Here is a 26,075-nt window from a genome sequence, read left to right on the forward strand (position 1 = left end):
TATGCTTCCATGGAAGTTATGTCAAATCCTTTTGTGGGTGGGTGGAGTTTAAATTCTAAATAAAATGAGAAATGTTCGATAAATGTTGACTGGGTGGAGCATAAGAGGACTTTAGTGGGGATGCAGATTTTCCAAAATCATTAGTGTCAGAAATTAATTTTGATGTTTTGGTATCTGCTTATAAGTAAAACACCCAAGCTGTATTGCATTCAGGGCGGGGGGGGGATCCAAGTTTACTGTTAGGAAATAAAAAAGCATCTCACATTTGGCATTTGGCAAAAGTAACGGCAGTTGGCATTGATAATTGCACATATATGCCGTTGAGTATTTTATTTCATTAGGTACTGAACTGGACCGCTCATGAACAGTCGTGGGCTTTTCCTTCTGAGCTGAATCTAAATCTAAATCGGAAAATCGCTGCTAGAGCGCTGGTGTTGCTCGGGTTGCTGAATCCCAACAACCCTCCTTCAAGGGCATCTCCCGAAGGGGGAGCTCGGGTCATTAGCTCAGGGACGATACAAAGCGTTTTGTTCTTTTACTCACGGTCCTTACCCGGTCTCCCAAGGAGACGAGTTGAATGCCCACTAAGTCACGCTTTTCCATTACTCATTCCGCCTTTTCTCCCAAGGTGGCGTGTGGGAGGTGTTGTGATCGGGCTCGGTAAGAATAGGCAGGGACGCTTGCTGCGGGATAATACACTCATCCCCTTGCGTGTTTCAGTCCTGACTGCGCCGTGTTTGGCGGCTTCACGGAGCGAGCAGCTTTCCAAACGCACAATGACTGCACACCCGGCCGCCTCCCATACCCCTCGCAGCCCCTCCGCAGGCGCCTGGCCCCCCAGTCCCGCCCCGCCCCACTTGGCCAAGCTTTGTTCTCCCGCAAGGCGGATCATCAGGTGGGCCGAGCGCGACCGCTGCCGAATCACGTCCTTCGCGGGTCACCCCGGAGGGGACTCTGGGCGCCGGTCTCCCCAACCCCGCTGCCCCGCAGCCCCGCACCCCCGCAGCTGAGCGGGCGTCCGGGCCACCAGGAGGCGCCCCGGCATCTCCGCAGCTCCTCGCCCCGTCCCCTCTCTGTCTCATCCTGCGATTGGCCGGCCGCCCCGATCTCTAAGCTCCGATTGGTCGCCTCCCGCGTCAATCACCGGCGACGGGGCGGGCCGAGGTGACGAGCGGCGGCCGGGCTCGGGGCGGTGTCCGGCGCGGGCGGCTGCGGGCGGAGCTTCGCGAGGACCGACGCGGGGCAGTCAGACGGCGGCAGCCTTGGGAGGCGCCAGCGCAAGTCCGAGTCGTTCCTCGTCCGCCGCAGCTGCCACCGCCGGGTCGTCTTCGCGCCCCGGCCTCCCGCGCTCCCGCCCTCCCCGCGCCGCGGCCCTCGATGCGGGGCCGGGCCGCTGCGTGATGGGGCTGCGGAGCGGCGCCCTGCGGCTCGCGGCTGCCGCTGCTCGCGCTGAGGAGCGTCGGTGTCGGGCCCCCCGCGCCCCCGCGTGCCGCGGCGCCTGCTGACCCGGCCCGTCCGTCCGCCCGTCGGTCCGCAGCGCGGCTGAGGTAAGGCGGGGACGGTGGGGGCCGGGGGGGGCGGCGGTTGGCGCCGCGGGGGCTGGGGAGGGGGTTCCCGGGGGGAGGGGAGGCCGGGCCGGGGCCGGGCGGGGTCCGAGCGGAGGAAGCGCCGGGCCGGGCGGGAGTCGCGCCGCCCCACCGGGGCGCGGGGCGGGGCGGGGGAGCCTCCCGGGCGGGCGAGCCCCGGCCTCGGGTGCCGCGGCCTGCTGGGTCGCCCGCAGTGCCCCGCGCCAGCCCTCGGCTTCCCTGAGCCTCCGGACTCGGGCCGCGGCCGGCGGGCGGGCGGGCGGGCGCCGGGTGCGCACTCTGCAGCTCCGGGCGGCGGGCGCCGCGGCGCTTTGAAGCCCCGGGTTCCCGGGCCCCCCACCCCCTCGCCCCCGCTGTGGTCGGCGTCGGAGCCGGGCCTGGGAACGGGGTTGTGCCCTTTTGCCAGATGAAGGTAGGCAGGGGCTTGGCGGGGCGGAGGGGAAGCCGACGGCGCGAGGACCGGGGAGGGGGGCGCGATGCGAAGGGAGGGGGCGTGTGGGATGCCGGCCCGCCGCGGGGAAGGCTGCCGTGGTCTCGGCGTTGAGCAGCCCGGGATTACTCCGGCAGCCATATTGGGAGGATGAGCTGACAAATCCTTTAGTAGCCAAGTCCGGTTGCTGGAAGGCACCGAGTGACAGCCCTGGCAGCTTTCAGGGTGACTGGCCGCGCCAGAAGCCAAGCTGTGGGGGTTGGGAGCCTGCTCGAGCAAGCCAGTCATTGTTCATACAACACAACACAGTCCGGCCCTAAAACCAGGATTGAACTCCCGAATCACTTTTTGTCCTTGGTCAGTTGCTAAATGAGCTTCTGTGCTCAAGTGCCTTCAAGATCCCGTTCCTGTTGGGGTGAAATCCGGTGTTTCTCTGTTCATCTTGTGTGGCCAGGGCGCTGGACGTGGAGGCCTGATGGTGATCCCTTACAAGTACACAGGCCGACCCGAGGGTTGCTAAGGCCGGTTTACCACGACGGAGGCTTTGAGTTAGTGTATTGCGTTGGATGGGTGGATTTTCAGAGTAGCTCACCATGCGGGGTTTAGTAGCCTGGCATATTCTGACAGTGGGAGAGGCACGCAGCAGTGTTTCTGAGGGTGCAGGTTGTCATCCTTGTGGAATCTGGAGGTTGCTGAAATTAGATTGTCAACAGATCCCTTGCTCACATATCTCTCACTGCTCTAGGCAGCTGTTCTGCCGACACTGAATATGCTGCTTTGTGTCATAGATGGGTCTGTCGGAGCCCCATGAAAGTGTGGCGATTGGATTTGAATAGCTCTTAAGTGATATCATGGTGGATATTTTACATAAAGGCTGGCATTTTGTCAGCTTAGCTTAGTCATAATAAAATCTTAGCTTGTGTTCTCTTGAGCAAGGTGGTGCTTTCTCATTAACTTGGTATGGCTGTTGGATTATGGGGCAGGTGGAGTTAAATGTACTGTGTGGGGACGGAGTATGAGGATTACACACACCTTGCGATTGTAAAGCAGATCTGGAGATGATCAATAACTGAATTCAGTGTGAGCCTGTGAATCAGGCTTCTCCTACATGCTTGATGTGGACAGGGCCTGGAAGGTGGCATTCCTGTCTTTGTGCCCTTTGCTTTCAAACTCTATTTCTTAATGAAAAAAAATTCCTGTAACTTCTCAAGTTGAGCTATCTGAAAATTTTCAGTTAGGGTTCTCTAAGAGAAGTCTTACTACTTTATTTTTGTATTTTTATCGTCAAGCTTTCCTTTTAAAACTTAGTTGATCAAAAATGGTGTCAGTGGAAACTGGTGCTTTTTGTATTACTTTGACATAAGGGAAATACAGAATGTCTGTTTTAAAACTCCATGGCCTGATTAAGAACTATTTCTAAGTTTTAAATATGTGCAGTTACTTTATTTGCAAAAAAAGATCTGAAGAATTGTGGTTAAATATAATTTCAGCATTTGATAAAATCAAACCTGGTTGTGAACATGATTTGTTGGCAGAATTTTATGAATCTGTGCAGCTCTGCTCTATCAAATGTTTTTCCAAAATTTATCCATTAAGTACAGCTTTGAAGGCTTTAAACAGACCCCATTTTTCCTTCCAAGACCAGATATGAATGCAGCTTTCCTTTTTTCTCTTTCCCATTTTGAATTTGTTCAGGGAATAAACTCTCAAGAAGAGTGCCAGTGGTCTCTCCCAGCCCAGAGCTCTTGAGCTTACTTCCCTGCCATGGTCTTGGTCTGGGTACAAAGTAAAGGACAACAGTGGGCCCCTGCCTTGTAGTTTGTAAACCCCTTCCTGGGCTGCTCATCACAGCAGGTCTTTCCCAGGAGTGAAGCGTATCCTTTTGATCTTGTAAACTGATACGATATAATTTTCCCAAGCTCTGATTTGAAACGTATAGCCTGTCTACTTCATGTTGTTCTCTTTGAAAGATGGCCTTGTTGGAACAAACTGATGAATTCTGGAGTTATGAAAGTGTGGGTAAATACACACACTTTCAGAACTTTTCTTTGTGCAGCTCATTAGAATAGAAGATAAATGAAGCAGAGGTGACTGTCCTGGGACTTCTCTTTGAGGTGGACTTTTTTGGTTAATGGCCCAGTGATTCATTGATGCTTACTTTTATGATGTTCATTACCAGTTTATTGACAGTGCATGTAGAGATTTAGTTCTCTTTATACTTTACCATTTGTATACAGACATGGTAAGATAAAGTTAACTCTAGGTCTTTAAAGCTTTAGTACTACTTAGTGGTTTATTACAATTTAGTCCATATCGTGGTAGCTTCTATGGTTTTTATAGTCAGAGCCTTTCCCCTTCTCTATTGCCATGTAATATTTACCTAGTGCTCAGTCGGTACTTTCATGATTGCTTTGTGGTTGTTCATATATGTGTTTGAAGTCAACGAGATTGTAAATGTATGATGAATTAAAGAAATTTTTTTTATATTTAGTATCACTGATGTAATATCACGCTTATTCCAAAGCATATCAATCAGCTATACCATCCTCCACCATTGTTCTGTGTGATGTCTTTGATACTTGGCTTAGTTCCCCCTCTGTCTGAATTTCTGACATCATCCTGGCAGATGTCAATGACTGTATAAACAATAACAACAACAATAATGACAACATAGCTCACTCAGACTGAGCCCTTTCTATGTGCTAGGCTCTTTTCCAAGCACTTTACATTGTTCAGTAATTTAATCCTTGTAACAACCTTATGAAATAGATACTGTTACCCCCTATTTTACAGATGAAGAAACAGAGGCTAAATGACTTCCTCTAGAAATTTCTTACTAGAAATAAGTGCATAACCACTGTACTGAACTTCTTTTGTAATTACCTTTAACCATAAAATTCCTTGGCTTCAGCTCCAGCAAACATGAGCTTCTTGCCGTTCCAGGAACAGTATTGTGGTGCTGCCTTCTACTTTGTCATCATCTTCGGATCTTTTTTTTTTGGTTTTTTGTTTTTTGTGTTATTTGACAGACAGAGACAGCAAGAGAAGGGAACACAAGCAGGGGAGTGAGAGAGGGAGAAGCAGGCGTCCGGCAGAGCAGGGAGCCTGATATGGGACACGATCCCAGGATCATAACCTGAGCTGAAGGCAGATGCCTAACAACTGAGCCAGGCGCCCCCTCAGATCTGTCTTAATGTCAGATTGTGCCTCAGATCTGAAGCTCTGATCATTGAAGACTTGCTGTTGTAGTCTACTTCCAAGTGCTCTTCCACATCGTCTCCTGGGCCATCAGCCTCTTCCAGATTTTACTTTTTTGTCTCCCTTTAGTACACTTGACTTCTGGGGTGCACTGCTTCAGCTCTTTTCTTACCAGCACTGCAGTCTTTAATCCTTTATTATCCCACAAGACCCATTATGCAGATGCCAGCCTTGCATCCTTCCTACCTGCCATATCTTCTATTTTAAGTCTGCCTTGGAGAAATCTCACACAGTGCTGGGGTTTAGTGCCACAATTAATGTGTAACCTTAGGTCTCCTCTGAATCCATCTTTGGTTCTTTGGTGTCTGTTGAAGTAGTTCTCTTATTCCTTCCCTTGTTCTGCACAGTGACTTCTAAGTGAGACTTTGACTGCTTTACTCAAGCCTCTCCACTGTCCCATGCTTGGCTTAAAACCTTACCTACCACCTCATAGGGGAAAAAGGCATGAACTTCCCCCCTCCTCTTTCTCTACTTAAAGAATTCTCTGCCTTCTTTCTTACCTTCTTTTCTCCAGTCTTAGAGAAAAGGTTACTCTTCCAGATTTCAGCTAATAATCCCTTGGCCTGTGTTCTGGATGTCCTCGGTTTGGAGTCTTCAGGGACTTGCTGTATTGGTTACTCTCTCCCCTTTCGCTGTTTCCCTGCAGTACCACCTTAGGGCCTTTGCTCTGGCTCTTCTACCCTGAACGGTCTTCCTCGGAAAGCAGCTTGGCTCACTCCTTCGCCTCCTTCAAGTCTTCCCTTAAACTTCACCACCTCAGAAGGCCTGTCCCGACCTCCTTAATGCACGTGCACCGCGTCCGCACCATACTCCTGAACCACAAGCTTTGCTGCACTTTCTCTCCTTGGTAGTGCTTGTCTTCACGCAGCATTCTGTAGAAATGATTATTTTCATGTCCCCACTTCCCGAACTAGAATTGGAACGTAAGCTCCTCTGGGGCGGGGATGTTTATCTGTTTCATTCATCGATTTATCCCAGACTCCATGGTAGGCACCTAATAAATAGCTGTTGAATAAAGTGTGGAGATATGCTTGTCTCTCCTAATAAAAACGGGGAAGCAGGGGAAAAATCCTCCCTTCATTCCTGTTGCCTCGTAGCTCTCACTCTCCTGCTCCCCACAGCCAAGTTCTGGAAGCGAGGAGGACACTTGTATTTCCATTTCCTAGCCTCCTAGCTACTCTCCAGCCCACCCTAGATTGGCTTCAGTGGCCCTTGCTTCCTGACCCCTGCCTGGTGGCTGGTTTCCAGCCTGTTATTGCTAAAACCAGGGGACACACTTCATGCCTTCGCTGCACTGGAAGTCCCTACTTCACACTCCCTCCTTCACTGAACTTTTGTCTGCTTCTGTTTGGTGGATCTGGTTTCAGATCTTGGCCGGCCTTTCTGGCCACTCACAGTTACCAAATTAATTCAACAAAAATTTTTATATAATTCTTAAAATCTTTTGTTTTTAGAAGCTAGATTTTGACATATTTCTGATGTTAAATAGCAGAATAGGTTTATTACAGGAACTTTTTTTTTGTTTGTGGTTTTTACCACTTACCACTTCTAAAAAGGTTTTAAGTAGCCTGCCACAAATATATAAATATAAGGGGGGCTGTTAAAGTATAGATAAGAAAGAAAACTCTGTGTAACAGGAGGAAAAACGAAATAAATAGATTACAGCAATTTGTGTAATGTGGTTATTATAATTTAGTTTTGGAACTTTCAGAAGTCAAGGTAAAAAGGGAAAGAAAAAAATATATATGGTTTCATCAACTTTTTTTTGGTAATAAATTCTAAAACTAAGAGAAAAGTGTTATAGACATCCTGACATAAGGATGTACTCACTAAGTGTATTCAACAGGTCTTTGAGAAAAAGGAAAAAATGTTCTAACGGTAATCCACCTGCTTTCCAAACTGAAAATACAACATTAAACCATAACCAAAGTCTTTTTTATGCAGGATATGACTGATATGGTTCAGATATGTAACTTTATATAAAGATACACCTGAATTTACCAGCAGAATATTATAAGATTCTGCTTAACTGATTGAGCCACCCAGGCACCCCTGTTAGCCTTTTTTTTTTTTTTTTCTTTAAAGATTTTATTTATTTGACAGAGATCACGGGTAGGCAGAGAGGCAAGCTGGGGGGTGGGGCGGGGGAAGCAGGCTCCCTGCTGAGCAGAGACCACCCCACCCCCATGCGGGGCTCCATTCCAGGACCCTGGGATCATGACCCAAGCCGAAGGCAGAGAGCTCAATCCACTGAGCCACCCAGGCACCCCATTAGCTTTTTTCATTAGGAAGGAATTTGAAATTAATTTTATCTTTTTTTCCTTTTGGTCGGATGACTTGTCTATTTTGGAACAATTAGCAGTGTTTATTCATGCCATTCAGGCATCAGCCTGTTGCCTGTTGACACAATAACCAGGAATTCAACCAAAATATTTTAGCTCCCATATTCAAGACTTTGTATCTGGGGGCTTAGAAACATGACTAAAATTAAGCTTTTTGTCCCCAGGGAACTTAAAATATATAATAGAGATAAGAAAAGTAAGTAATTTCCTTGGCCTCGGTAAGGTTGGTGAGTTGAGTTGTAATAAATGGAGAAGCATTAGGGAAATTACACGTAGGGGCACCGAGTGGCTCAGTGAGGTAAGCATCTCCCTTGTGAGAGTCTGGAATACTTTGTATTGTCACCTAAATGAAAACATACCTATTAAACTTTCTGTATCTTTTTTTTTTTTTTTAAAGATTTTATTTATTTATTTGTCATAGAGAGAGAAGCGAGAGCAAGCACAGGCAGACAGAGTGGCAGGCAGAGGCAGAGGGAGAAGCAGGCTCCCTGCCAAGCAAGGAGCCCGATGCGGGACTCGATCCCAGGACGCTGGGATCATGACCTGAGCCGAAGGCAGCCGCTTAACCAACTGAGCCACCCAGGCGTCCCAAACTTTCTGTATCTTTTTATCATGTGGCAAGATTGACATGTTGTTAACACATGGAAAAGTCTGACCTGAATTCTTGCCCAGATAGTGAGCTACGTCCCAGGCTGGTAGCTGCAGAGGTGTGGTCATGGGGAGGTTTCAGAAGGAGGGAACCTTGGCTCATACCACTTTGTTCATTCGTTCCTTCTTTCTTGCTTGCTTATTGTTTCTTTAAGGGCAGGGACTCAACCCCTACCAAATTTGAATTAGCCTCTGATTTAAACTTACCATTTCTACACTATAGCCGAGCTGAGTTCATTTTAGCCTGGAGGTGTTGTCTGTCATCCATTTTGACAATAAATTTTTTTTTTTTCGATTTTTTTATTTATTTGACAGAGAGAGATCACAAGCAGGCCCCCGGGTGAGCAAAGAGCCCGATGCGGGGCTCGATCCCAGGACCCTGGGATCATGACCCGAGCCAAAGGCAGCGGCTCAACCCACTGAGCCACCCAGGCGCCCCCCCCCTTTTTTTTTAAATTTTTTTTTTTTTTAGATTTTTTTACTTATTTGACAGAGAGACCACTTTGACAATAGAAGAGTGTCAGTGGAATGTGGGATTTGAGTGCCAGAATTCCCAGCAGATCTGCTACAATAAAATCATGAGACATAGCTTTGGATATTAGAACAGAATGGACTTACTAGATAAAGTATTAACTACCCAGATTTTGGAAGGAAAAAGAAAAAAAATCACTTTCATTTAGAATAGTTGATTTTATGCCATAGGAGCTGTTTCTCCTTTTAATTATTATTTTTTTTAAGCTCTGTGCCCAGTGAGGGGTTCAAACACATGATCCTGAGATCGAGAGTGACATGCTGGACAAGCTGAGCCAGCCAGGTGCGCCTCAGAGCTGTTATCTTTCTTTCTTTCTCTCTTTCTTTTTCTTTTTTTAAAGATTTTATTTATTTATTTGACAGATAGAGATCACAAGTAGGCAGAGCAGCAGGCAGAGAGAAGAGGGAGGGAAGCAGGATCCCTGCCGAGCAGAGAGCCTGATGCAGGACTCGATCCCAGGACTCTGAAACCATGATCCAAGCCGAAGACAGAGACTTAACCCACTGAGCCACTCAGGCACCGGGCTGTTATCTCTTGATGTACCTCTTGGTTTATGAGTAAAATCACATTACCGGTGAAAAGGAGGATCCTTTATTTATTTATTTTTATTTTTTATTTTTTTATTTTTTTAAGATTTTATTTATCTGACAGAGACAGATCACAAGCAGAGAAAGAGAGGAGGAAGCAGGCTCCCTGTCGAGCAGAGAGCCCGATGCGGGACTCGATCCCAGAACCTTGAGATCATGACCTGAACTGAAGGCAGAGGCTTAACCCACTGAGCCACCCAGGCACCCAGATCCTTGATTTATTAATTGCAGTGACAGGAAGATATGTGTCTGATAAATTCAAAACCGTATTTTAAAACTTATTTTAGATAATGGTGAAGAGAAAACAGTTGGAGAGTCTGGGTGAGCTAGTTTAACCCCATTTGAGATTGAAGATCTGAGCTGTCAGGAGGCTCTGTGCAGTCTGATTTTTGGCATTGGGTTAGAATGCAGAAAAAAAGCTTTTCCAACATGTGATTCATTTTGAGCTTTCACAGCTTGGCTCGTGGCTGGCTTTTATTCATTGAGTCAAAGACCAAGAATAGACAGGTAATTCATACACATAGAAAAATAAATTCTTACCTTTGAGGGGGGCATTTTAGCAGTATAGCCATGGCCAGTGAAACAGTATTGGGTCCTAAAGTCTGCTTGGTCCTCGTGGAAATTATTTGCCTGAGAGATGCAAAATTTATAATAACAAAGTTTTTATAGCATCTCAGAAAGGGCTCACTAGCTCCAGAGACTTTTGGGAACCCATTCATTTTTTAAGATATAATTCATTTTTTAAGCCATAATTCATTGGAAAAGATGATCTTTTAAGTAGACTGCTTGTTGCTATTATAAATTTGCTGCTGTATAGCAAATTGTGTGAATATTGAACGTAAAAGACTGAATTTTTTGGTTAAATTTTATTTTCACTTGTGACAAACATGTACTGAATACTTAACAGTGCATGAGAGTTAAGTGAACTACTGACTACAACACAGGGCAGGTGGAAGAAACAGGAACATGAAGAATCAACACAGCAGGGGCTCCTGGGTGGCTCAGTGGGTTAAGCCTCTGTCTTCGGCTCAGGTCATGATCTCAGGATCCTGGGATCGAGTCCCACATTGGGCTCTCTGCTCAGTAGGGAGCCTGCTTCCCCCCTTCTCTCTCTCTGCCTGCCTCTTTGCCTACTTGTGATCTCTCTCGGTCAAATAAATAAATAAAATCTTAAAAAAAAAACAAAAAACAACACAACATTTTTAAGGAGCAAAGGGAAGGTATCAGTTTTGGCTCAGAAAGGAGCCGGAATGTGTGACTTTACACTTCCTGCTTCATGGTGGCATTTGACCTTGTTCTTAAAAGATGTGAACTTCTGATAGGTTGAGAAGGAAGCTTGAGCTTCCAGGAGCCGCGTGTTTGGTGCAGTAAGAGGGTGCTTGGTGGAGAAGAAGGCTTGAAGCTGGTCAGTGAAAATGGACGCTGGGGAAGGAGGTTGGATTGTGGAGGCCCTTGAATTTTTAGGTTATGTTCTGAGGACGCAGAAACCAATGGACAGTTTTTAAGTAGAGGAAATGACATGAACTGACTTCTGTTTTAGGAATATAATCCTGGCTGTTTTCTATAGAAAAGGAATATAAAAACAAGCCAACCAGAAACTAGTATTATTTCACTCCTGTTTATTCACTTTGCTGAAAGGTCAGTTTGAGAATTAATGTTCTCCTTAGGTTCCTAACAGTCCAGGGAACCTCTGAGGGCAAGTTCAGTTGCACAAGGTCAAAGTTAAGCAATTGGACAAAAATTCAGAAAAATTCAAATAAATTTGGCCTGTTTTATTATCCCTTCATTGTTAGTGAATGCTTTGGAATTTTTGCTCCATTCCGCTTTCCTGATGCTTCTAATTGTGTGTCATAGGAAGGAAAACCAGTCAGAGGAACAGTCTAGAACTGAGGCTGTGTAAGTGATTTGGACTATGTGTGATTGTGTTTCCTACCTGCCTTTCTTCCTTTGACTGCTTGAAGCTTGGAGAGTAATTTTTATGCTAATTAGAAGAAGTATTGTTTTCCTGTAACTCCCGGAAAGTATTCTGTAACTACTGGTTCCAGCTGGAATTTTAGCTCGATTTCAGGCTTATATAATTTGTAATTTTTCTTAAAGAGTCAGGGGATTTTGAAGCTGTAATTCTTTGGTCTAATTCTGTTATAAAGAGATACTGTTTATAGTAGTAGAGAAGTTGCAAAGTAACACTTTCTGTAGTTCATTTAACTGTAGCTTCCTATTACTGTGTAAAAGATTTTTTTAAAGATTTTGTTTATTTGAGAGAGAAAGAGGGAGGAGGTGTAAACATGAGCAGAGGGGGAGGATCAGAGGGAGAAGCTGACTCCCCGTAGAGCAGGAAGCCTGATGTGATGCTGGGCTCCATCCCAGGACCCCAGGATCAGAACCTGAGCTGAAGGCAGACGCTTAACTGACTGAGCCACCCAGGCGCCCGACTGTGTAAAATTTTAACTCGCTTGTGAAGATGGTTGCAGGTTGGTTTTTGTTTGTTTGTTTGTTTATTTAAGATTTTATTTATTTGACAGAGACAGAGCACAAGGAGGCAGAGGGGCAGGCAGAGGGAGAGGTGGGCGTAGGCTCTGCACTGATCAGAGGGCCCAATGTGGGACTCGATGCTAGGACCCTGGAGTCATGACCTGAGCTGAAGGCAGACACTTAACTGAATGAGCCACCCAGGCACCCCAAGATGGTTGCAGTTTTAACTTAAGACAGTTAAATTAAAAAAAAAAGAAAATTATATTTAGGTTTAAATTGTTTGAGAAAAGTAATTTTATTTGTTTGGGGGGAAAGTAATTTTAAAATGTGCTTACCACTTCCAAAAAAGAATTACTGTTAGCTTTTTTTTTTTTTTTTTAAAGATTTATTATTTATTTGACAGATCACAAGTAGGCAGAGAGGCAGGCAGAGAGAGAGGAGGAAGCAGGTTCCCTGCTGAGCAGAGAGCCCGATGTGGGGCTCGATCCCAGGACCCTGGGATCATGACCTGAGCCTAAGGCAGAGGCTTTAACCCACTGAGCCACCCAGGCGCCCCTCCCCTTTTTAAAGATTTTATTTATTTATTTGACAGAGAGCGAGCACAAGTAGGCAGAGCAGCAGGCAGAGGGAGAGGAGGAAGCAGGCTCCCCACTGAGCAGGGATCCTCATGAGGGGCTTGATCCCAGGACGCTGGGACCCTGACCTGAGCCAAAGGCAGCTGCTTAACTGATTGAGCCACCCAGCCTCCCCTGTTAGCTTTTATAGTTAGGAAAAAATTTGAAATTAATTTTATCCTTTTTTATTTTGATCGGATGACTTGTCTATTTTGGAACAACTTACGGGGTTTATTCATGCCATTCAGGCATCAGCCTGTTGACACAATAACCAGGAATTCAACCAAAATATTTTAGCTCCCATATTCTAGACCTTGTATCTAGGGGCTTAGAAACACGACTAAAATTAAGTTTTTGTCTACAAGGAACTTAAAATATATAGTAGAGATAAGAAAAGTAAATAACTTCCTTGGCCTCACTAAGGTCGGTGAGTTGAGTCGTAATAACTGGAGAAGCATTAGAATTTAGTGTGGGAGATGGGGAGATTCTGTGAGGGCTATGGACACAGGTGGCGTCCAAGAAGATCTTAGAAAAGTAAGTTGGATTTTGAGAAGAATGGTAGAGGAAGAAGGGCACAGTGTTCCTTCTGGCGCATTGGAGCAAAGGCACAGAAAAGCACGATAAACTTTCAGGAAGCACTCTGGTGGGTGGTTGTTAGGGAATGTGGACGGAAGGCAGTGTTTTGTGGGCTTGTCAAAATAGGTGGTTTATGTTAAAAGGACACATTGAATGCCAGTGTGGGAAGTGCAGTCATTGCCTGGGAGAGAGGAGACGAACTTGGAGGATTTGTAGGTGGACACAGACATGAACAGACCTGTGCTTCAGGAAGACCAGTTTGGCAGTACTGCGTGGTGTGGACGGAGCAAATGAACATGGAGTTTGGGCAGTAGGGCTGGGGTGGAAGAAAGCAAGAGGAAGCAGTGAGGTTAACAGTCTTGGGTAAGAAATACTGCAGATCTGCCATCAAAGGGATGGCAGGGGTAGAAAAGGAAAGAAATTTTATATGTAGAAGCTATTTGTCAGTAGATTAGATGGATAGAAGAAGCAAGCAGGTGTTAGAGATGTTGGTGTTTTGGTTCCCAGTTAAGAATGCGTGATTCTTTGTATCTAAATTCCTGCAAGGGCGTTTCAGTCTTTGTTGTCTGTCTGTAAATCAGTCAGCAGCATTCAACACTTTGGCAGGCTTTGAATAGAATACAAAAGAAGAAGGGTTTGTTTTTGTTTTTGTTTTAAGTCACTTTTTAAAAAAGATTTTATTTATTCATGAGAGAGAGAGAGAGAGAGAGAGGGAGGCAGGTAGGCAGAGGGTGAAGTAGGCTCCCCAACAAGCAGGAAGCCTGATACAGGACTCCATCCCAGGATTTTGGAATCATGACCGAGCGGAAGGCAGGTCCTTAACCATCTGAGCCAACCAGGCACTGGAAGGTTTTGTTTTTTTAACTTAAATATCTACAGTGTTCAATGATTATCATTTTGGCAAACTTACTTCTTCTCTCTTCCCCTAACAAATTTCCTGACATTATCTGATACCCAGTCTGTGTTCAGATTAATCTGATACCTAAGGAAAAAAAATTTTTTTTGGTGGGATTTCTTGATTAAAAAAATCATGCATTTGGTTGGTAACTAATACAAGTCTCTTTTATTATACCCCCTCTCCCCCATGCTATTTATTTTAAGAAACTGGGTGTATTGACCTGTAGATTTTTCTGTATTCTGGGTTTGGCTGATTGTATCTTTCAAGTGTCATTTAAATTTTTCATTTGCTCCCCTATGTATCCTGTAACTGGTAGTCTGAGCTGAAGCTTAGGCTCTTTTTTTTTTTTTTTTTAAGAGGGTAGGATAAGAATGCTTCCTAGGTGGTGCTATGTGTTTCCCATAGCAGTACACATGCAAGCACAGACCACCTACGTGTCCCACTTTTAGCGATGTTAAGATTATTTGGCTCAGTTACTGTCAACCTAATCCAAGCAATAAAATGTTCCCACATCAACCAACCATTCATCATCCAAGCCCCCCCCCCCCCCCCGGTTCTTGGCAGCTAGTGACGATTGTTGCAGAGAGCTTTTCTATCAGTAGGATTGGAAAATGGTGACATTTCTAATTGTTATCTCTTCTGAAATTATTAGCCAGTCTGTGTGTGTGTGTGAGAAGAACTTGCCCTCATTGACTGTCCAGCTATTTGGCTATCCTGCAGTATAGTTTATTCAGAATATACAGATTGAGTGTATGCTTATCTCTTTTATTTGTCAGTTTCCAGAATAATGAGGCTTTTTAAAAGTATGATAAACCTGTGAATTTATATATATGATGTTCTCCATCCATTTGTGGTTTATATGAATGTATTCACTCTTCTGCTCTGATTATTCCATGTTTGGGAGCCCTTTAAGTTGGCACTTACGTCCTTTTGCCATGACTATTCATCTTTGATAGATTTCTTGCTTGTGATCAAATAAAATGTCCCAGGATCATTTTGAAATTTCTTGCCCAGCCTTGGAATTAGCCATTTTTTCAAGGAGCCCAAGTTCAAAGATTTTTTTCAAGGCAATAAGAATTTCACTTTGGGAAGCTATAACAAGTACAAGATAGACTGTAGTCACATGAAATAATAGCAGGGTTCTCATCGTGTGTTTGGGGCTATACGTGCTGTAGGAAATACCAGTGATTCCTGGAGTATTTGGGTAGTCATTTAGGAAGAGCTAAGACTACAGCTGGCCCATCAAATAGGAGCAAAATGAAAATTCCCATACCCATTGTTAGGGAGAAATTATTAGAAAATGTGAAAGAGCATGTGTGGGGGATGGTCAAGGAGCCTGATTAGAACACAGAGTGCCTTGACTTTGGTCTTAGTGTTGTAATCATGGGGAGTAAGAGAAGATTCTTGAGTTTGGAAGTGAAATTGAAAGTCATGCTTTAGAAAGGTTAGTGTTTGTAGCAAGGTTAAGAGATTGGCAGCATAATTTTCAGGGAATGAAAAACTAGAATTCTTGTTTCAGAACTGTTAAATACCAGGCTTATTTGCTTTTCACAAGACCCCTGTGTGGTTGTTTTGTGCAGCCCTGTGTAAGGACTGTTGAATTCAAATGAAAAGCTCAAAGATCAGTTCCACTATTGCAAGTATGCTAGGCAGAGGACCAGGTTAGGCGGTGGCAGTGGGTTAGGGTAATGCCAATGGGGATGGGAATGAGAGGAAGGAATTGATAGAAATATGCAAATTTGTGTTTTAAAAGTTTTGATATGGCATGTCAATGATGTAATACTAATAAAAGGATTCAAAGAAGAAAAAACCACGCCTGACTGCAAGGTTTATGGTGTGAGGTTAGATAGAAATGGGAAGATTGACAGAGATTGTTAGTTTGGGGGAGAAGATAATGGAGCGTGTTAAGTGTTCGGTTGTGGCTGTATATCACAGTGAACCCTGCGGCGGGGGGATTGAGGTGGGTTCTGTGTTGCTTTTTCAGAATACTGTTCACTCATGGCAGAGTGCTCAGCTAGTGACTATGGGTGATGCCCTATTGACTGGGAGAGTTAATAACTCCAAGCTTCATTTGATAAATGTGATTATAATAAATGTTTGATATATTAAACAAGAACCATCTGTTTAATGCTAAATAAAATGGGAAACAGACTGGAAAAACATTACAGCAAATATCAAAAAGATTAATACCAATAAATATTACAATTATTTGAAACAAAACCAAAAAATGTCAGCAAACCAGGCAAAGGACTTGAACAGATACTTCTCAAACTGGGAAATACGCAGTTAACCCTTGAACAACTTAGGGGTTAGGGGTGCCTTTCCCCTCCTCCCATGAAGGGGAAAATCCATATATAACTTGTGACTCCCCCAAATTTAACTGCTAACAACCCACTGTTAGCATAGTATCAGCCTTATTGATAACATAATGAGTTGAATAACAGACATTTTGTATGGTATACATGTGTTACATACCATTTTCTTACAAAAACGAGAAAAGAAAATGTTAAGAAAATTATAACAAAGAGAAAATATATTTGTCAAAAAAATCCATGTGCAAATGGACCTGTGCTTTTGGAGCCCATATTGTTCAGCGGTCAGCTGCGGTGCATTCATTCACTCCTTCAGCAGACATCTCCTGAGCCCTTTCTTCGGGCTCTCATCTGAGTGGTAGCAAACAAGAACTCTGAGCATCTGGGTGGAGGTGTGAGAGATGGACAAGAGGCATGTCCCAGAAAACAAGAATTTTAAATAGTGCCCTTAAGAAAATAAGGGTAATGAGGTAGGGAGTGGCTTTTGGTTTTTACTTTGTTTTGTTTTGGTTGATTTTTGCCTTTTCTTACTGGAAAAGCATTAGTAGCTGTGCAGCTGTGGTTTAGGATTGCAGGTCTCTATTTCATTATGTGGGAAAAATGAAATTGAAGTTTTATTGGGGTTCCCTGACAATTGGACTTATGTGTGGTTTTCTTTTTCAATTTTTTCTTTCGTTTGGTTCCTCTTGAAAACGTTTATATAATGGATAGAGTGCAGATGGAGATCTGTCGTTTCTGGTGGAGATTACGTAGACGGGCTCTTTTCGTCAAATAGTGTTTGTTTTGTTCTGTTGGGAAGGAAACCGTTCCTCTGAAAAATGTTCACATTTCTTCCTGTGGCTTCATTCAGTAGCGAAACGTAGTGATTTGATTTTGCCATGGGTCAGTGGCACATCTGAGGGTAGAACCTTCTCTGGAAACTTCTCCGCTCATTGTAAAGGATGGTTGTGAGGGTCACATGAGGTACATGTGGAAATTCAAGGAACCCCTGGGTACTTAGAAGTGGAAGGAGCTGCTTAAACTTATCTGTGTCCTTTGCTGTTTAATTATATATCATGTAACTGAATGTTTCAAACTGCAGTTGAAGTATAGGAAATTCAGAGCATTTCTTTAAAGGACACTAATAAGGGGCTTTGCAGTTGGGAAGTTAACAGATAAACATATGGTGTTTTTCATATATTACTGAAGATTGATCCAGAAAAAACAGAGAACAAGAAAGATGCCTGCTACTTTGCAGTTATATTTATTATTGTTGTTATTATTATTTTATTATTAAGTTTAGGTACTTTTTAGGTGTGGGAAAGAGATAATAGAATAGGAAAATAACTTTCAGTCTTTGATTTTCTATTTGGAAACTTTGAGAATGTAAGATCTATGAGAAGAGTAGGGATTAGGTTTTTCGAAATGAAAATAGAAATAGTCCTGAGGCAAGAGAGTAGCCTTAATGCTCATGGTAGCCCATGCTTTCTTTAATTCTGACTACCTGTGTGGGATTGCTTTCTTTTTAAAGGAAACTTGAACGTAACTTCAAAAGAAGATTTGATTCTTTCTTTCTGGACTGCATATATATACATATATATATAGCAAGACCGTCAGAATGTCGGGAGCCTCAGTGAAGGTGGCTGTGCGGGTTCGGCCCTTCAATTCTCGGGAGACCAGCAAAGAGTCCAAATGCATCATTCAGATGCAAGGCAACTCAACCAGTGAGTACATGTTATTTTCTGTCAGTTATATCTCATCTTCCTGTCCTTTCTCTTTTCCCTTACTGTGAGCAGAATAAATAAACATTTGGATAGTCAAATTTTGAACTTTGCTACTCTGAAGGATCCACTAAATGCTTCCCCCTGTGATATTTGCTGTAGCATATTGAAATATGGACTGTTTGTTTTGTTCTTTACAAGTGAGAAATCTCTGGAGAACTGCAGTAATTTACCTAGAATTATTATGTTGAATCTTAAGGATAATAAAGGTGTAAGCAGGCTTTTCTTTTTTTACTTAATCATGATATGAAATGTATCTATTGAGGCTCTTAGATTATTTTCCTTTCTTGATTTTAGATGGTACTTGGGCTTGCCAAGACGGTTTTAACTTACTCTCTTCCCTTACGATGGTTCTTCGAGTTGAACAGCAGAAATAGCTATAATTGATAATAAACTTATAAATTTATTACTAAAAGTATAAGTAATAATTTGCTTATATATTTTTTACAAATAAGATGATTTATTATTGAAATTAAGTCATTGGTTTCTAGCTTCTTTCTTCATATATAATTGCTTAGGTGAAAATGACTTAAGCTGGTTTATTATTTTTAATTTTTTTTTCAAGATTTTATTTATTTGACAGAGACACAGCAAGAGAGGGAACACGAACAGGGGGAGTGGGAGAGGGAGAAGCAGGCTTCCTTCTGAGCAGGGAGCCCAATGCAGGGCTCGATCCCAGGACCCTGGGATCATGACCTGAGCAGAAGGCAGATGCTTAACGACTGAGTCACCCAGGCGCCCCAACCTGGTTTATTTTGTATTTGCATTAGTAATGCCTTGATATGGATCTGTAGTCAAATTATAATTATTTTTTTAAAAGATTTTATTTATTTACTGAGGGAGAGAGTGAGCAAAAGGGAGAGAGAGAAAGCACACAAGCCAGGGGAGGGGCAGAGAAACGGGACTCCCCGCTGACCATCTCCATCTCAGGACTCCGAGATCATGACCTGAGCCAAAGGCAGACATTTAACCACCTGAGCCACCCAGGTGCCCTCTGTAGGCAAATTATTAGAGTAGTGGTATTATTAAATTATTACATTATTAAAGTAATGTAGGCAAATTATTAAAGTAGTATTATCTTGAGACCTACAACTTTATGATAAAGCAGAATCCTTGCTCTTCCAGATACACAAGTTAATTCTGAGTTGTTGGAGAAATCATTCTGATTTTATCTATTTGTGGGCCATTTGCCAGTGTTCTCTGTAGAGGATTCTGTCAGTGGGGAATAAAATTGTATATATTTAAGATGTACAGTGTGATGTTCTGATGTACAATGTGTATATATACATTGCAAAATGATTACTACAGTCCATACTAATTAATGTATCTGTCGTCTCTCATAGTTACCCTTTTTTTGTGTGTGTGTGGTGAAAACACTGGACATCTGGGTCAGTTAAGTGTCTGCCTTTGGCTCAGGTCATGATCCCGGGGTCCTGGGATCAAGTCCTGCATTGGGCTCCTTGCTCAGCGGGGAGCCTGCTTCTTCCTATGCCTGCTGCTCCCCATGCTTGTGCTTTCTCTCTCTCTGACTAAAAAATAAATAAATAAGATCTTAAAAAAACACACTGGAGATCTATTTCTTAGTAGATTTTAAGAACACAATACTTATTATTAACTGTAGTCACTATGCTGTACATCAGGTCTCCAGAACTTACTCATCTCCGGTCTGTAAGTTTGTATCCTTCGATCAGTATCTCCCTATTGCCCCCATCCCTACCCTCTGGTAACCAGAGTTCTGTTCTCTGTTACTATGAGTTTACTTCTTTATTAGAGCTTTTTTTTTTTTTTAATAAAAATATGAATCCATGAATTATATCCTATGAGTAATTGTAAAAGAAAAAGATGAAACATTTAGTATTGAATTGTATGCTTCAAATGGGTGAAAGGTGAACTTTATAGGGTATGAAAATTGTAAGTTTTTTGGGGCGCCTGGTTGGCTCAGAGGGTTAAAGCCTCTGCCTTCCGCTCACGTCATGATTGCAGGGTCCTGGGATCGAGCCCCGCATCAGGCTCTCTGCTCAAGGGAGAGTGTGCTCCTCCCCCCCAACCCCCTACCGCCTGCCTCTCTGTCTACTTCTGATCTCTGTCAAATGAATGAATAAAATCTTTAAAAAAAAAAAAAAAGAGGAAAAAAAATTGTGTTTTAAGAATGGTCAATATTGATCATTTACTCCTTAAAGTTTGAGCTACATTTGTAATTGAACTAGAGAACAAATGTTTGTTTGTTTATAAACAGTTTTATTTATTTGAAAGAGAGCAGGAATGGGGGGTGGGTGTGGGAAGGAGCAGAGAGACAAGCAGACTCCCCACTGGAGTCCCCAAGATCATGACCTGAGCTGAAGTTAGATGCTGAACACGCTTAACCAACTGAGCCACCCAGGTGCCCTGAGAACAAATGTTTACGCTCTTAAATGTCACTCATTTCAACTATGTTATTATTGTGCTTCATTTTAAGGGTTACATTTTACAGAGTATGTAACTAAATCTTTGCACAGGGGCCATGCTAATTTGTGGCCTTCCAATTTTAGTATATGTGCTGCTGAAGTGAACCCCGTAAATCCTGATTATTGAGCTCTTGTTTCTCTCTGCAAAATGTGTTTAATCATAACTTAGTTTAGAGGCGTTTTGGCTATTGACATTGCCTCTAAAAATGCTGGTATATATCACAAGTTATTTTAAAAGGTAGACTTTAGAAAATCCTGGATCAGGAGTCAGAATTAATCCTAAAAAGAACTACTTTTCTCAGTGATACGTTTTGCATACTGAACTACCCAGGAAAAATCCCCAGTGCGAAGGTATCTGTTGCAACTTTTCCTTATAGGGTTGCATATCTTACTAAAAACTTGTAAGAAGAAAATAAGTATTAAAAGGCCACATTCATTAAATGCAAAAATCAATTTATTATGTAACAAAAACAAATGGAAAAGTTTTGTTACTATAAATAATGGTACAGGGCACCTGGGTGACTCAGTGGGTTAAGCCTCTGCCTTCGGCTCAGGTCCTGATCCCAGGGTCCTGGTATCAAGCCCCACATCGGGCTCCCTGCTGAGGAAAGGAACGGGTTGATCTCTGCCTCTCTCTGCCTGCCTCTCTGCCTACTTATGATATCTCTCTCTCTCTCTGTCAAATAAATAAAAAATATCTTTAAAATATACACATATATCTAATGATACTAGTTTTTTTCCGTTGATGACAAATCATTTTAGATTTTATAAAGGCAGACACCCACATCTTAAATTGGCTATAAGTTTAAATTCATTGTCAAAGTCAAATAGCATTATGTTCATTTCCCCCCCAGTTTTTTTTTTTTTAAGATTTTATTTATTTATTTGACAGAGAGAGACCACAGTAGACAGAGAGGCAGGCAGAGAGAGAGAGAGGGAAGCAGAGCAGAGAGCCCGATGCGGGACTTGATCCCAGGACCCGGAGATCATGACCTGAGCCGAAGGCAGCGGCTTAACCCACTGAGCCACCCAAGTGCCCCTGTTTTGTTTTGTTTTAAAAATTTTTATTTATTTGACAGACAGAGATCACAAGTAGGCAGAGAGGCAGGCAGAGAGAGAGGAGGAAGCACGCTCCCTGCTGAACAGAGAGCCCGATGCGGGGCTCGATCCCAGGACCCCGAGATCATGACCTGAGCCGAAGGCAGAGGCTTAACCCATTGAGCCACCCAGGTGCCCCTGTTTTTTTTTTTTTTATTTTTTAAGATTTTATTTATTTATGTGACAGACAATGAGAGAGGGCAAATACAAGCAGGGGGAGTGGGAGAAGGAGAAGCAGGCTTCCCACTGAGCAGGGAGCCAGACTCGGGGCTGGATCCCAGGATCCTGGGAGCTTGACCTGAGCTGAAGGCAGACACTGAAGGACTGAGCCACCCAGGTGCCCCGCTACAGTTTTTGTTTTTGTGATTAAGTGGAACCTTCATTCACATGGTATAAAATTCAAAAGTTGCAAAAAATACACAGTTAAAACACTTCTCACCTATCATGTAACCAACCCGTTCCTTTCCTCAGAAGCATCTTGTGTTTCATTTCCCTCCAGAGACCGTGTAAGCAGCAACATCTTTTTCTAAGATAGTTTTTTACCATTTTAATTAGTGGTTAAGTTATAATATTAGCTTATTTTTCAGTCTTGACTGATTTGTATGTTTTATTTATTTTCTTATCCCTTTCCTCAGCAGTGTATGTTTTACCTGAATAATATAGTTCATGTTTATAATTTGTAATAGTTGTTTCCTTTGAGATTTTAACATGAAAGAATATATGTGTAAGTTAATTATGTCTACTATATATATAATGATATGCTGAGTACTAAATAGAACATTAAAAAAAATAACTGACCATCTAGAAGAAGAAAACTATTATAGTATATAGTAAAACTGGAAGTTTTCCTTTAGTTCTGGATAGTTTGAAAAATGGATCTGAGTCTGCTAGATTTTCTGACTTTGCTATTTTTTTGATCATACAGATTAGAAACTCACTAAGAAGTTATTAATGTATTACAAAAAAGATGTTAGAGCTCATTCTTTCTAAGACATATAGATTTCTTTTTGACCCTGTTGTTTTGATTATAGAGAAAATACTGTCGATTTACGGGAAAAAAGTAAAATTATCCAAATACGATATTCACTCTGGATGAAGAATGTCAGATTTTTCCATTGATAGTAGGTAGCAAACCAGTTGTATACCTTTTGAGGATAGGGCTATGAATTTCATAGTTTGTGAAGATGTAAGTTCTTTTCACCAATCTTATCTCCCACAAAAATCTCTCCAGAATTATTGGATGTATTGAGTTATCTTTTTATGAAATATTAATGAAGAAATGCCTAGTTTTTATTAAAAGTAGTAATTTGGTTACACTAGACCTGGGGATATTGTACTGATCATATGACCACCAGTCTTTGGATCATGTGAAGCACGGTGCTCACCTACCAAATGTTTTTTCTATCATATTTTGTTCAAAACTGTTGTAGACAATGGGCTGGGTAGTTCTGCTCTGCCTTACCCTTTTCCTTTCTTTTTCGAGAGTTTGCTCTATTGTTAGTCTGTAGGAATCACAGAGTTGTATATACTACAGGATCCTGCCTTTAAGGAGTTTTAAAAGTGTGTGGAAGAAGACAGAAGATATACTGAAATAAACCCAGTACGAAGGAAAAGTGATCAAAGTGATAATTGCCAAAAACGAGGGTTTTTTTAAAAGTGCAGGTGTGATTTTGGCAAAGGACACATATAAGATGTGTAGATGATAGGGCGTTTCAGCTGGACCTTGTGGAGTAGGAGGATTTAAAGTAAATATCTAGTATATTTTGGAAAATTTCTGACTTGCAACTTTTTAGAACTTGCTAGTATTATGACTAGATACGGTATTCCTGACCATCTGGCTCTACCACATTGCCTCTCTGCACATACACATTTAGGAGAAATTTGTGGCATTTATTTATTTATTTATTTACTTGTTTAATTTTTAATTCTTTTAAAAGATTTTTTTATTTGACAGAGAGATCACAAGTAGGTAGAGAGGTAGACCGAGAGAGAGGGTGAAGCAGGCTCCCCACTGAGCAGAGAATCCAATGTGGGGCTCTGTCCCAGTACCCTGAGATCACAACCTGAGCCAAATTATTTATTTGACAGAGAGAGAGACAGTGAGAGAGGATCCTAGGCTCGATCCTAGGACCCTGGGATCATGACCTGAGTCAAAGGCAGCTGCTTAATGACTGAGCCACCCAGGCTCCCCAACACTTGTTTTTTTTTTTCTATTTAATTGATTTATTAACATTTTTTGAAAGCGGACTCCACCCCCAGTGTGGGGCTTGAACTCATGATCCCAAGACCAAGAGTTGCATGCTCTACCAACTAAGTCAGCCAGGCACCCCCAGAATTTTGTGACTTAAATTAACATTAGTGTACTGAAAGAAAAATCCTCATTTGATGAATTAGCTTTGGAAAAAGTAGGGTTGGTTTCTTAGCTAACTACTTTATTATGGCTCAGAAACTTTGTGGTAATTTTGGTTCCTTTGAAAGGTATTGTTCTTGGAAAACTAATTAATTGTATGAGAGACTTTTTCCTCTAGATTTTTTGGTGGTTTCAGTTTTCTACTAATGTTTTCTTTTTCTCTTTTCAATTTTATATGGTGATTTCTTAGTAATTTGACTAAAATATAATCCAAATAATTTTATATAAGAGACTTTAAACAAACTGCTTTGTTAGAAAGTATTAATGGCTTACTAAAAAAAGTTGGGCTCAAGATTGGGAGAAAGCGTGCATTTTGTTGCAAAAAATGAAATGAATTTGCTGTAGCCACATGTGTTAGCTGCATTAAAAGACTGCTGTGCCGGCAAGCTGGCCTGGACGGTTGCTCACAGGGGTTATAACTGATTGCACATGGAATGCAGTGGAATGTTCTTGCCATAAGGTCTCTTACAAAAAAGTAGAAGAGGGTGAAGAGTACTTTAGGGAACGTGCCAGATCTGAAAACCGAGTAGTAGCAGTTTTATTTAAGTACTTTCTGGTTTCAGAGAGAATATTTTCCATGGCACAGATAAATGTTACTGCCTTGACATTTTGGAGACCCACGTGCATACATATATCTTCGTTTAAAAATATCCCATTATGGGGCGCCTGGGTGGCTCAGTGGGTTGAAGCCTCTGCCTTCAGCTCACGTCATGATCCCAGGGTCCTGGGATTGAGCCCCGCATCAGGCTCTCTGCTCAGCAGGGAGTCTGCTTCCCTTCATCTCTCTCTGCCTGCCTCTCTGCCTACTTGTGATCTCTGTCTGTTAAATAAAATAAATTAAAAAAAAAATCCCGTTATATTCCAAGTTTCTCCCACTTTGGAAGCATTTTTTTAATTGTCTAATTACTCTTAAAAAGGAAAATGGGGCAGAATTAATGGTTGAACTGCTCACATTAGTGGTAAATGTGGAGACTTTGAAACCGCATGAGTTCCCCTCAGAAAAACAGGTGGGTAGGTAAAGCTGGCTCCCACATGGTCCTTTGGGTGATTAAACTGTGTTTGCTTTGCCTTTAACCACAGGAATGTGTCTCTAGCTGGCCTTTTGCTAAGTCTCCTTCATGTATTTATCAGTCTTCTCTTGTCCAAGGTCTTTTGTTGTTTTAGTGCCCCAAACTTAGTGGAATAGAAGGGGCCCAGATTTTCCCCCCTGTTAATTACTAACATGGTACGATTTTAAAGGCTTTTTTATTCATGCATGTACATTTCTAAATGAAATGCTGCACATCATAACTGATGCAAAGAATGACTTCATGTCCATTAATGAAAATTTGGAATGGAGGAAGGAACAAAGTGGAGGTTTGGAAAGAAAGACTTTTGAAAGGAATTCTTTTAAATCGGAATGTGTTTTCTAACCAATAATCAGAATGAGGTCTTCTTAAGTCTCTTCTGGGATAAGCCATAATTAGTTCGATCAGACTGAGGTGTAAACTTCATAAAACAGCATCCAGAGTGCTTTCGTGTGGCTGGAGATGTAGGATAAGGCCAGATCTTCAGCAGGACTTCTCTACCTCCACACCATGTGCTCTAACTGTAGAGGTGGACTGCTCAGTAGTTGTTAACCTGCATTTTCTCAGGATGCATTCTGGGAGCTGCATATCTGACTCCCGCCCAGTCATGTGTCTCTATAACCTGCCACCATTTCACTGAGTCACTAAAACTGCGGATGAAGATTTAGGCAGTTAGACTTTTTTTTTTTGTAAGTAGGATCCATGCCTGGCATGGAGCACAGTATGGGCCTTGAACTCATGACTCGGGAGATCAAGACCCGAGCTGAGATCAAGAGTCAGATGCTTAACTGACTGAGCTACCCACGCACCAAATACCCAGACATTTAAAGTCTTAGCAGCATGATTTTTTTCTTATTCTTTCTTTTTTAAAATTTTTATTTACTTTATTTTTTACTTTTTTTAAGAGATTTTATTTATCTGACAGAGAGGGACACAGCGAGAGAGGGAACACAAGCAGGGGGAGTGGGAGAGGAGGAAGCAGGCTTCCCGCTGAGCAGGGAGCCCAGTATGGGGCTTGATCCAAAGACCCTGAGATCATGA

At 42.5% G+C, this 26,075-nt stretch overlaps 1 protein-coding gene across 5 annotated transcripts in view; it reads left to right on the top strand.

Moving 5' to 3' along the window:
- The first annotated feature begins 1,271 nt into the window (after positions 1-1,271).
- KIF1B (kinesin family member 1B) overlaps positions 1,272-26,075 on the top strand; it is a 145,957-nt gene continuing 121,153 nt past the window's right edge. For 3 of the 5 annotated variants that reach the window (XM_044237126.1, XM_044237128.1, XM_044237129.1), the window contains exons 1-2: positions 1,277-1,547; positions 17,766-17,958. In XM_044237126.1, the coding sequence (XP_044093061.1) occupies positions 17,853-17,958 (106 nt within the window). In that variant the 5' untranslated portion in view covers positions 1,277-1,547; positions 17,766-17,852. Of the gene's footprint in view, positions 1,548-17,765; positions 17,959-26,075 lie in introns of all 5 variants that reach the window. The other 2 variants (XM_044237131.1, XM_044237130.1) reach the window with 2 other exon arrangements.

The sequence above is a fragment of the Neovison vison genome, chromosome 2, assembly GCF_020171115.1.
Source record: "Neovison vison isolate M4711 chromosome 2, ASM_NN_V1, whole genome shotgun sequence".
Classification (NCBI taxonomy): domain Eukaryota; kingdom Metazoa; phylum Chordata; class Mammalia; order Carnivora; family Mustelidae; genus Neogale; species Neogale vison.